Raw genomic sequence first — 13652 nt, forward strand, 5'->3', positions numbered from 1 at the left:
CAGCTCAAGACTCAAAATAATTATTTCGGTGTCTCTACAGGAGACATGGAAAATGAAATAATCACTATTTCAATAATAGTGAAAATTGATGATTGACAAGCTGACACCGCAATGCATTAAACAAAGCATCCCACAAATGAGTGCTGACCCATTGTTTGGCAAATACTGATAAAGAGTAATGGGCTTTTCCAGAATGAATAATACTCAAGGCTTGAATGAAACACAGTACAGATGTACATTGCATTTAGGACACTGCAGCTGGGATGTAATAGCGTTAGTCCAGTAGCGTTCATTCATAAAGATATGACATGCCCTTCATAGGGCTTCCTGTCCACAGCTGTAGGTTGCCCCACCTGTAAACCAAGCACAAATAATTAAGGATGTTTACATCAAAAGTTTGACTCCTCTCGAGTCATATTCACCTGAAAGAATCTAATGTCTACTCTACACACTGAATAACAATACAAGGTAATGTTGTTCTTGTCCTACTCTTTATATTATAGCCTCTGGCAGGTGGAAACCTCATTATGTCCAAAGTTCGAAACTCAGAAAGTTAGAATATGAAGAAACACAAGTTAGAATACGGAGATAAGCGGTTTCTGCCCGACAGCAACGATATTATACTGGTGCATTTCCTGGTAAATAAAACATATTGGCATTACAACATTTACATTTACTCGGTCTCGTCCTTAATTTGACTTGGACTTGACTAGGTCTCGTACAGAGGGAGTAAGGACTCCTCCCCCACGAGTCCACTCGAGGCATGAGTCGACAATGCAATGAAATAAATGCATTATAACCATATTATGAGTAACCCATTTACATTAACATTATAAGAGAGCTGTCTGGCGCTTGACAGCTATCTTGATGAGTAACAGAGTGTAGCTGACGCGCCTGCCTGCTCTCGCAGTGTTTTCCGTTCATATGAAATTAGAAAAAAGAAAAACAAATCTGGTCTCGGTCTCTAGTCGGTCTCGCCTCCCGTCGGTCAGGGTCTCAACTCGGACTCGACCCCCTCCAACACTCGGTCTCGACTCGGACTCGACCTCCTCCCACACTCGGTCTTGACTCGGACTCGACCCCCTCCAACACTCGGTCTCGACTCGGACTCGACCTCCTCCCACACTCGGTCTTGACTCGGACTCGACCCCCTCCCACACTCGGTCTTGACTAGGACTCGACCCCCTCCCACACTCGGTCTTGACTAGGACTCCCTCAAACTTGCTTTAGGTGGACTCGACTACAACACAAATTATTTTATCATTTACATTTTTGAAAATCTTTTGTGACCCGATTAGAATTGGTCTGAAACCCAAAAATGGGTCCTGACTGATTGTTTGGTATCCACTGCATTAGAGGGTTGGTATGACCATGACTAAAATGTAGATTATAAGCAATATATTAAACTGATACATTAATTAGGAAGACTGACCTGATCTCGCTGCTTGATTCTTTTATACACAAACTGGGAGTAGGGCTGCCGGTGAATGAACCTGCCGTGGCCTGGTGTTGTCTTTAGCTGACCATTCTCATACACCACGCTCCCCCTGGAGATGGTGACCACAGTGACACCATGACACTCCATGCCCTCAAAGATGTTGTAGTCCACAGCCTGGTGGTGGGTTTGGGCTGAGATCGTTCTGTGCACACACACATGCACGGGCAGACACACACATGCACAGGCAGACACACACACGCACATAAATACAACAATTGTATAATAGGTGTAGGCCGACCTCAATTAATCGACTAATAGATTGAGGGAGTCTTAGTCAGCTACCAATCAGTGCCGTTTTTGGACCCAAATGCAGAAACGCAGGGCTCAAGACAAAAGCAGGACTTCGACAAACGCAGGAAACCAAAGAGGACAATACTGTAGGTAATAATACACAACACAGGCAAGCAACACGACAGGCTCAATGGGGAAAACACACTGTCAAAGTCACCACACTGGACAGGAAAGGGACTAAATGACATGGGAAGGGCACACAAGGAGGCAGGGGGGCAGATGCCAAGATATTGACTTCGGACTCTCACTCACAAACATAATACTGTCCAGCACCGCTTATCCGTCCGATATGAACGTATTATGTTCATGAGCTTCTTTTTGAATACTGCTCGTGTATATGATGTTTTTGCATAGTATTGGATTGTCTGTCATTAAATGTTTCAATTAATTGAAATTTTTAATACATAGGACCCCAGTGGAAACAAGCCATAGGCCTAGTGCTTTCTTGGGTTTAATCCTTTTAGCAATTCTATTCTATTCTATCCAAATTTCTTCCTTGAAGACAGGCTTTCATGGTTGATCAGTGTGTCAACAGCACCATCTGCTGGTGAGTATGCAATATTTTTCAAAATGGGCAATGGGGATCCTTGAAATTACAGCACTGGAACCCAAATCTACATTCTCATGGCCCTATCTTGGGGGCACCTTACCCTTTATCCCTAAACTTCTTTGCCATATTTTACTATCTTGAAAAACATTAAAATAATACCGTAGTTCAACTAGGCGATTTACATAAACACGTTGTGAGCTTGTAGATCGGCTATTTAGTAAAAAAAAGCAAATAAGGGATAAGGGGTAAGGGGTGGCGCAAGATATAGCAGTTAGTGTTATTGTAACTTTGAAAGTGTACGAATGGAATACTCTACTGACTCCATACTCTCTCAGAGCTACAGACCCAAAAGGGTCCCTTTGGACCCCCGGTCAGCCCGTACCGAACGTTGAAAGACAGTGCTATACAGTACAGTACATAACTATAAAACTTTCAAATGGGTATCTGTGAGTTCTGTGCTGACCTTGTCGATTTGGGGTCCCATATAACCACATCAGCATCGGATCCCTTGGCGATGCGGCCTTTCTGGGGGTAAAAGTTGAAGATCTTCGCCGCGTTGCTGCTGGTTACGGCCACAAATCGATTCTCATCCATTTTGCCACTGTGCTGAGGAGAGAGAAACGTTCCCAAAACATCAAACTTTCAATGTGGTGCCACGGTGAATGACAATCCATACTATCCATACTACAAGCTCGAAACGTGTCACTTTGCGACACGCTTTAGGCCAGTCAATTTAAGATTTGACCCAAAAGAAATTGCAAAAGTAATCATTCAAGGATTTTTATGGTTCATCCAAATAACATATTAAAAATAGAGTCTTATATAAATTGTGGATCATGGTAAATTCAGGGGTTGAAAGTTGGATATAAGGCAAAACAAATAACATTTAGATTATGCTTTAAGAATGATTCTGAATCCATTCCAAGCATTAGTTTTGCACGAAAAACGCTCCTTGGGCTAAAAACGGCCATAGCCTCTTGCCCAAATTCGCCCAAATGTGATGAGGTCAGCACATTTGGGCACATTTGGGCAAGTGGCTATGGCCTAAGATTGTTTTTTTGCCTTTTAATGGTACTCCAACTTCAACTTCAACCCTTGAATTTACCATGATCCACAATGTATATAATACTCTATTTTGTTATTTGGATCATACAAAACCTTGAACATTGCTCTTGCAATTTCCTTTCTTTTCTTTTCCCTTTTTAGCTTAGATTGACTGGCCTACTTTGAGCTTGTGGATTTGCTACTTTTGATGCTTTGCTGTGACGTTGTAAAATGTGGAGATAAATGGTTTCTGCCCAATAACAATGACATCTTATTTCTAAGCACCGGTGCAGTGGTGGAAAGAATCTAATACATTAATACTTAAAGGCCACTTCACCCCTTTTGCAACCAAAGCTTATTTTAATGATGTTTAAGACACAAGAAACACTTTCCTGGGGGTTTTATGTGTGTAATATGATATTTTTTTTATATATTTTATGACCCCATATTCATGACCAAAAACCTGTCATGAAAATGTGGTCTCACTTCCTTCTGGGACTACAAAGTCACACCTCCATGCAGCCCACCCACCCCCCCCCCCCCCCCCCCCCTCTCCACAAGGAGGGGAAGTGCACTAAAGCAGTAGGAATGCAATTCAGCAATCCAGTCAAACCCTAGTCAAACACACAGACTTCATTATTTTTCTGGCCATAGGGTGAAAATTTCAAATTGTGCTACTGGTATCTACTACAAATACTATTAACATTGAGTGACTGCAGTTTCTTCCAGCGGTGAAATGTCCCATTAAAGGACAACTTCAATCAAGGTTCATGTTTTAGGTTGTTATTAGAGAAGGTAAAAGAATGTGTGTTATTTATTCATTTATTTTTCCATTTGCTGCTTTCTTTCATTTTAGTGGGGATACTAGGCTATGACTATCAGTCATATCAAAACTTGACTATTGTAACTCTCTCCTTACTGGCCTACCAGCATGCACTTAAGTGTGCATGCTGGTACTACTACTACTACACATTCAGCCTCTTCTCAAAGTTGTCTTAAGACATTAGTCATAAACAATATTGTAGCTTTTATCCTGTCTTAAAGAAATCTTCAAATCTTACATTATCGTGTTGTATTTTGTTGTACAAGTAAAAGCCATTTCAGATGGGGAGCGAGTGACGCAGGCGTTCTCGCCTGGATCAGTGATGCGTCTGAACATGATTGGCACAAAAAAGCTGACCACAATCCAGCTCTAGCCACCCGCGGGTGTGTGCACGAAACAAACACGCACGCAACAATTTCACGGGACCACACACGCTTGCGTCAACGCCCATCAACTTCTCTGTGCTTCCATAATAATCACCTGCCTCTCACTGAAAATGAAATACCATGGCGTGTCAGTCACTTCCCAGGGGCCTTTAAAGGTGTAAATCATCAAGTTCTGAAGGGAATGGCTGCTTTTCTTTTTTGTCACTGTATTGATGACCCCCAGTGTAAAATAAAGGTGTACTAAAAACATGAAATAAACCAGAGAGCAAAATACATCTGAACAGTAACAGTTAATAACCCCAGAGTAACATAAAACGTACAGTAAGAGTTAAGCTATAGGAGCACAGTAACTGGACATACCACTCCCTTCTCCCAGATGACGGACATCCTGTCCTCCACTCCATTCACTCCATTAGGGATCTTGGTGAAGTCGTCCTTGCCCAGGGCCTTCTGGCACACCGAGAAGGTGCAGTTGTCTGTGCCCGTTACACTGAGATCATCACTGGCAAAGAGATGAATGGAGAAATGAAAGAATTAAATTGTGTGTTTCCCCCTGTCTGTCTATCTATCTGTACAGTAGATCTATGTACTGTATCTAGTATTTTTATCCATTTATATGTTGGGTATTCAAAAATAGCAGCTCTACAAGCTCGCAGTGCTTCGCTTCGTGCCACTGTTTTGAACAATATCAAAGATGTTTGGAACATTTTGGATAATCCTGAGTGGTGCCTGGCACAAACAAACCCTTTTCACATGGGGTCTGCGGCCAAATACATATCCATTTGGGGATCCTTGACATGAAAACGTTTGATAAAACTGACTTAAGTGTACTTTTAGCTGCACATACTTGGCCAGAAGGTCCATGAGGTACCCAGGGGTGCTGGGGTCCGGTCTCAGTGGTGGGCCCATGACAAAGCTGGCAGCGTGGGCCCAGTCCTTATTCCAGTAGTGGCATCCATCTGTACCCAGACCTGCTGCAATGGGCTCCCCAAACACCACACGTCCTGGAGAGAGACAACCCACATCCATACTTGAAATAAAGTCACAAAACCTACCAGTCCCAGTACTAGGAGAAACACCCTCCCAGAGAAACACACGCACACATCTCCATGATTATTTTTTCTTTTTGTAATTGAATGCCCTATTTGATCACACTACATCAAAAGTAGCAGATCCACAAGCGAAACGTAGTGTGAATCTGCGCATTTCGAGCTTGTAGATCGGCTACCATTGCTGTTTTTGAATTAGAATCCTGAAAAGTAACAGTTTTGGACATGTGAGGTTTCCACCCGACAGAGACGACAGTACAGTCAGTACAGCACACACAAGATACATCCTTTCCTCTTCCTCCCAGCAGGTGGCAGTGTGAGTGTGAGTGTGAGTGTGAGTGTGAGTGTGAGTGTGAGTGTGAGTGTGTGTGTGTGTGTGTGTGTGTGTGTGTGTGTGTGTGTGTGTGTGTGTGTGTGTGTGTGTGTGTGTGTGTGTGTGTGTGTGTGTGTGTGTGCGCGCGTGTGTGTGCGGGCATGCGTGCGTGCCAGGCAGCTCACCCTCCCTGCGTGCGTTGGCCACCACCTTGGCAGCGGACTTGCTCATGACGTGGACCACATACAGGGGACAGTTGACAGCGTGGGCGATGGTGACGGCTCTCTGGGTGGCCTCGGCCTCCACCTCCTCAGGGCGACACAGTTCGTGGCCCTCGGGCCCTGTGATGCCCAGGGACAGCATCTTCTTGGCCCCCTGTGGTGGTGGTGGGGGGTCGGGAATAAAGAAGCAGGACAGATAAAAACATGTTATTTGTACCTAAATGAAAATAAATAAAAACTAGACAAAGTGCCAATCGGCACAGGTCTCCACCAGGGCAGGTCAGGTTGTGGCCTCATGGTGGCGCTATAACAGGCTGTTGAGGAAGATTTGGGCCGGAGGTTCGTGTTGGAGGGATGCAGGTACAATGTTTTTCCATGTGTGCATACATAAGTTGTATACAGATCGATGCAGTTATAGCTAAAAACAGGAATTGGCCTGTTATAGCGCCACCGTGAGGCTGATTTTGAGGAAAAAATTGTGGCATGTCGTCCTCGGCCTAGTGAAAATGTGCGTGTATAATTTAACGGAAATTGCACACTGTGTTTGTGATTTGTGGCCTTTTTTCGAAATGGACGAATCGTGTGAGCTTTGGAAGCCAATCTTAGCCAATCAGGATGTAAGATGGGAAATGGTGCCGCTCCGTGTTGATCACATGACTATGGAGATAGTGTATACCGATTTGCGTGAAATTTTGATAAAATCTGAAGGAGTAATAATAGAAAATGTGTTTTACATATGTCGGCCTCCTGGTGGCGCTATAAAGAGCAGATGTGAAAAATTCCAGGCAAAGGTTTTTCCTTGGCCTCTAGGGAGTTGGCATACACAGATCCGTGCAGTTAGAGGTAAAAACACTTTTCGGCCAGTTATAGCGCCACCTTGAGTCTGAGTTGAAATAGTTCATGTGGCATTTCGTCCTGGGCCTAGTGGGAATGTGGGTGCACAATTTCAGGGAAATCACGCGATGTGTTCATGATTTGCAGCATTTTGTTTGAAACTGAGCACTCCTGTGAACTTTGGAAGCCAATCTTAACCAATCAGGATGGAGTGTGAGAAATCTGAAAGACCGGTTTCGTTGAATGGCTCTAGAGAGACTGTGTACCAATTTGCGTGATGTTTGGACAAAATCTGTAGGTGTACTGTGCAAAAACTTGTTTTGCACAAAGCAGCCTCCTGGTGGCGCTATAACAGGCCGTTCTGGAAAGTTTGGGGCAGAGGTTCATCGTTGGCATCCAGGGAGTGTGTGTGCAAAATTTGGCATTGACCAGGTTAATGGTGGCCGAGATTAGCTGCTCACGGACACACGGACGGACGGACACACACACGGACGGACGGACACACGGACGGACGGAGTGCAAAACATACTCTCCCCACATGCCTTCGGCCTGGTGGAGACAATAAAACTACAAGTGCTTAGTGCAGTGGTTTTCAAACCTGTTCATATCAGGACAGCCAAATTGATATATATATATTTGGCCAAGGACCCCCATTTGAAAGGTGTTTGTGCCAAGGACCTACTGTAGCCAATTTAATAGTCCGGCAGCCGGGGTTGTGGGGTGGGAAGTTTGGTATATAGTTATTTTTTATTGGCCTAAAATATTGTCTATACATTCATGAATCCACTTGCTGACCGGATGTCGGTATCGATTAATTTTTGAGGGGCGCTAGCCCCTCCTATACACAGGTATAATGTTTGTCTTAAATTCAAAGTTTGTTTTGTAAACGCATTGACAATGAATAATGTGTCGTTTACATCATATTATCTCTTTATTGTTAATGGCGTTTAATGTTTGTGTTGGCACCGTTTGTTTTACATCACCATTACATCACCTACTGTAATCACCACTTCACACGGGTGTAATTCTTTTTATAGGGGTTTAGAATTGTGACCATAACATTGACATCCTATAAGGCAAAATGTAAAAAGTGTCAACGTTTAATTATGCTTTAAATACCTTATGACATGTCAAACTAGGGGGTTTTCATGATTCAGAATCCATTCCAAGCATTATTTTTGCACAAGAAAACACTCCTTGGGCTAAAAACGGACATTGCAATCATCACAAATGTGATGAGGTTTATGGGAATTTGGGAAAAGTGGACGTTTTTAGCCCAAGGAGTGTTTTTTGTGCAGAACTAATGCTTGAATTATGAAAAACCCCTAGACTGAGATGTCACATGCAACATAAAGTATAATGAAAATTTGAAAATCTTGCCTTATATAGGATGTCAAATTGACATCCTATATAAGGCAAGATTTTCAAATTTTTGCCTTATATAGGCCTACCATTGACATTGTCAATGGTATAGTACTATAGTCACATATTATAAAGCTAAAATAATTGCTCAATGCCGACAGCCGGTCAGCATATGAATGAATGTATGTATATGTATCTAGACAATATTTTAGGGCAATAAAAAAGACTATATAGGCCTACCAAATTTCCCACTTTAAACAAAAGAAGCCTGTCGGGCTGCCGGACTATAATCACTCCTCCTTGAAATCACATTAAATGCGATTTCAAGGCGGAGTGGTTAACCAGTAACCTGACTACGCCAGATTGCAGCAGTATTGAGTACACCAGTTCCCTCCTCCTGCCTGCATCTGGTCTCTCTCAAGCAGAAACGATGAACCTGAAGCAGCGGGACAAACATTTGATATCTCCATAATACTTTCGTGTTGTAGTCTTGTTAGGTTGTGTTTACATTTGTGCTGTGGCACAGTTTCAGTCTCGCGTTGATCCCGCCTCTAGCGGCTGCATACGGTGCATATCGCTCCGGTCTGATTTGGTCCAGAGTACATCGTCTCTGCCCGAGAGATGCAAATGTTGTCCAGGTTCCACCAGGCTAGTTAACCAGTAATGTCCTTGGAGTTCACAAATTGCTGCCTGCCACCATTTGAATTTTGCTTTATATCTTGCATTTACCACCCTCTAGTGGTGATTTGCTGCCTTGAACATTAAGATACACTGGGGAAAAAAGAAATAAGCAAAAACAAAAAGCCAGTTCTGGCTTTAATATTGGTTTTTTTTATTACTTATGCTGATATAATAATGTAAATTGGACTGAGACTAATATTTCAGGTTTGTTAATGTTAATGAACAGACCTAGTCTATCATGGGTTATTCTCAAATATTCTTTACAAGAATACTTTTCAGGATATCAAACATGGTAGCTAATAAACACACATAGGTGGCAAGCTAAGCTAGTATTATATTAATAACAAGACAACCCAGTGAACCAACAGAAGAGGTTTGTTTTTGCCTTTGTTCTGCCTGGCTAAGAAGACATGATAAGGAAATGCTGAGGTGAACCGAGGATAACAGTTATCCTCAGTTCAGTTATCTGATAACTGCACATTACTGAATGTGTAATTCAATAGCTTTGTCATACTGTCTCTATAAATGTTAACAAAGGAGGATTCTCTGCATTCTGACCTCTGTGAGGCAGTGCTTCTCAAAGTAGGGTCCTGGGGCCCAAAGGGTCCTTGAGTGGGTTCCAGAGGGGTCCCCAGCAAAATGAGTTAATGTAGCATCAGGCGTGCGTGCGTGCGTGATCATGAAACCTACACACTTTTTGTACACAGATTGAGCAGTGCCTAAAATCAGGTTTAAACATTCACCAGGTCCACCACTGGTATGTTTACACGAGAGCACACTTCAACCGTAGTCGGGTCGCGGGGGCAACAGCTCCACCAGAGTATTCCAGACTTCCTCCTGGGGGATGACATCCTGGATCTCCATATATGGGCATTCCCATATATGGGCTTAATCACGTGATGTCACGAGGCATGACCATAATGATCATGCCTGGGGTGACGGGCCAACCAACCAACCAACTGACGGGAAATGCACGTTTTCATAGTAAATGCGACCTGCATTTGCAATAATATTACTAGGCCTATTACTGCTACATTGTACGGTAATTACAGTACTGCTACTTTGTAACCCAGTGTACATACCCGTTACTGATATGCTGCTTTTGTATAATATAATGTACATATAGACCCCTTGCTGTCGGGCAGAAACCTTGTATCTCCATATTTCAGCTTTTCGCGTGTTTTTGTAAATTCATACCCTTCTTCATCATGCAAAGGTTTCACACAAAGGTTGTGAAGATAGCAGATCGGCTAATTTCACTGTTATAAAATAATAATAATAATAATAATAATAATAATAATGTTTAAATGTTTAATAAAAAAGGAATGGTTTCTGATACCTGACAGTGATGATATAATGTACTGTATATTATCATAAATACCTATTACCATGCATGCTGCCGGTTTATACTGTAGACTCATACCATTGTCATTGTCATACATATCTGAGAGGGATATGTGACTGCATGTCATATCTCCATTCCTCTTCCCTTTAAAAATGATGGAAAAACATCAAGTTCACCCAGCTGATTCTGATAACAAATTCCAAATAATATTGGGAATTAATGGATACCAATAGTTCTATGATTTCGTTGTTGTCGGGCAGAAACCTCTTATCTCCATATTTTAACATTTTGAGTTTTTTGGTAAATTAATCCCTTACTTGACAATACTACAGCATCACACAAGAGCATCAAAAATAGCAGATCTGGAAGCTCGAATAGCAGATCTGGAAGCTCAAAGTGTGGTGCGAAGCGACACGCTTTGAGCTTGTCGTTCTGCTACTTTTGCTATATTGAATTTATAATCCTGAAAAGTAACAGTTTTGGACATGAGGTTTCCACCCGACAGAGACACAACACCCTGGTACGTACCATTCATTTATGATTAGACCAGGGGACTATATTTGGTACCCTCCTATTTCTCTCATCACCAAATCTAGCTAGCTCGACCTTATAAATCTGCTATTTTGGCCAAATGTTCACCTATAATGCCATAACCAGAATCTGGATGCTATAGTGTTCAATGTAGGTAACCAAAATGTTGATCCTCATACAAACCTCTGCAATAAGGTCTCCGTTCTCAGCATGCACCTGAGCTATGGCTCCAATATGCTGACACTGGGAGAACGCAGCATACAGCTCATGGTCCTGTAGCATAAACACTCCCTTATAGGCCATAAACATCTTGAAGGAGTTGACACCTTTCTCTCTGGCCAATGTCTCCATCTCCCCCTTAACCTATAGGAAGAAGAGGGAGCAGTCTGAGATGGAGTGTTGCATGGGGGAAAGGTCTTTGATACATGCCTAATTTTGTAGTGACACAGAGAGAAAGAGAACATTTTGTTTATCGTTGCTGTCAGGGCGAAATCGTTCTCCATATTTCAACTTAAGTTATTATGTAAATGTTTTCCCCTAAATGAACAACCTACTTTGTCTTGCATGTGTGTCAAGACAAATATTCGTTTCAATCTATTTGTGAGTTATCTGACAGAACTGCTATTTTAGCCATTTGTTTGTGTTGAAAGTGAATGTGGTTCATTCTGTCTGTGGGTTTTATGATACTTAACCAATGAAAATGATTAACAAAAGCTTGTGACTAAATAATAATGACATTGGTCCTAATGGAACTTATTTGTACATAGCAGGCTACAGCAAGGGCCCAGGACCCCTTAACTGAGAGAGATGAAGCAGGAACCCCCCCCCCCCCCCCCCCCCACAGCACACCCCCCTGTACCTCATCACTCCACCAGGTGACAGCCACATGGAGGCTATAGTCACAGCACACTTTGGGGTCAGCTGTGCTCCGCCAGCGGTCGTAGGCCTCCAGGAGAGAAGTGCCCCTTTGGGGGATGACAAAGTCCAGAATCATAGTAGTGCCCCCTGCCAGGGCAGCCTACACACACACACACACACACACACGAGAGTACAGTACAGAGTACAGTACAGTATGTCAAAATGTACAAGATAGCAAGAGGTATTGATCATGAACCATGAGGGGCAGAGCAGGGAATGCGTTATTTGCAAAGTCGAGGTTAGAAAATTGAATACTTAAATTAAGCCCAAACCGTACCAATGATTCGCCACGCAACTCCTTGCAATCATTATCCCCAATGGCAGTTGCAAGGAGTTGCATTGGTGTGGTTGATCTTGTTTTGTTGCAAGGAGTTGCGACTAGTTGCAAGGAGTTGCAACTGGTGTGGTTTGGGCTTTAAACCATAAATAAAATTGACTGGTGCCTACAATTCCATCAAAAGGCTACCATGGACTGATTACTTCCTATTGAAACCTCTGGACTCCTTCATTTTGTTACCTTGGTACCGATATGGAAGTCATCCACCGCTTTAGTTCCCATGAAGGCCAGCTCCATGTGGGTATGGGTATCAATGCCGCCAGGTATCACCAGTTTATCAGTAGCATCGATAACTCGTGCTCCCGGCGGGATTTGAAGATTTAATCCAACTTCAAGAATTTTCCCATCTTCAATGTAGACGTCACTGATTACGGAGCAGTCCTCATTCACAACTCTTCCACCCTTTATTAGGATCATGCCATGACCTGCCATGCTTTGCTGGAGGAGAAGTGGAAGCAAAAGTACTTTAATTACCCAGATGGATTCAGTCTGGTCAGATAGCAGACACACCTCTCTAAAAACCAATGCAATTATCTAACTGTGCAGTAGTCGCTTAAAAGAAAACGTCATGTGCCTCTCGATCCAGATCCTGAACACATTAGTGCTGTTACAGCTAAAGGAACCACCGCTGTGTTTGTTTTCAATTTATTATTATTATGCGCAGCTGGTCAAAAGTCCGGCCGACCATATCAGTCGGACCCCAGAACAACGGCCGCACCCGTCAGTAAATAATTGACGAGGTGAGTGTTGACTTCTCTGGGGTAAATGGGTAATGAACCAGACTCCTAATGTAAACAGTGGGGGGCTGTTCCTATTGTTCTGAATGGACTCCTCTCTACACTGACTGCATAGTATGTAGTACACGAAAATAACTTTAAAACAAGTGCTGCACAGTTCAACAAGCAAATGGTTTAGTGTAAAAGTTAAAACAGCGTAGAAATAATAAAACTTGAAAATAAATGTAATTCAATTAAATTTGGACCAAAGTCTACTGCTCAACCTTCACAACTATATTCACAGATTCATTGAATTATATCTTTGCCAGTAAAGGTGTGGTTTGTGATGACCGGAGGAATGACTAAGTTGACCTCTGAAAACCTTTTTACAGTAGCCTACAATAATGGTTCAAGTTTACACTGTACACATGTAAAATAAACGGCATAAACAATATATTAGTTTGCCTCTTCTACAAAAAGTTACTGTCGCACGTGCTAAGCTGTCACTCACTTCTATTATATCGTACTTATTTATGTATTATTTCCCACCACAGAGAAACCTCTTGGCAGACTATCCAGCATATAGCTATCCACCTCTGAGGAAAGTCTGGTAAGGCCGTAAGTGTCGGTAGGCCAATCAGAGGCAGGCGGGGCATTACCATGTCTATGCTTGGACGTAGAATACACACACACACACACACACACACACACACACACAGTAACATTTAGCAGTCAGCAATTAACCAGCCTTTC

The 13652-nt window shown here is 42.6% G+C and overlaps 1 protein-coding gene across 1 annotated transcript; it reads right to left on the reverse strand.

The window, feature by feature from the left end:
• Positions 1-293: 293 nt before the first annotated feature.
• dpys (dihydropyrimidinase) lies at positions 294-12615 on the reverse strand (the record flags this gene model as incomplete). Its single annotated transcript, XM_083762126.1, has 9 exons — positions 294-353; positions 1433-1640; positions 2803-2945; positions 4953-5094; positions 5440-5596; positions 6140-6329; positions 11112-11291; positions 11788-11946; positions 12364-12615. 9 exons carry the CDS (start codon positions 12613-12615, stop codon positions 294-296), a joined length of 1491 nt encoding a protein of 496 aa, XP_083618252.1.
• Between the last annotated feature and the right edge of the window lie 1037 nt (positions 12616-13652).

The sequence above is a fragment of the Protomyctophum parallelum genome (assembly GCF_964188405.1).
Source record: "Protomyctophum parallelum genome assembly, chromosome: 3".
Classification (NCBI taxonomy): Eukaryota; Metazoa; Chordata; class Actinopteri; order Myctophiformes; family Myctophidae; genus Protomyctophum; species Protomyctophum parallelum.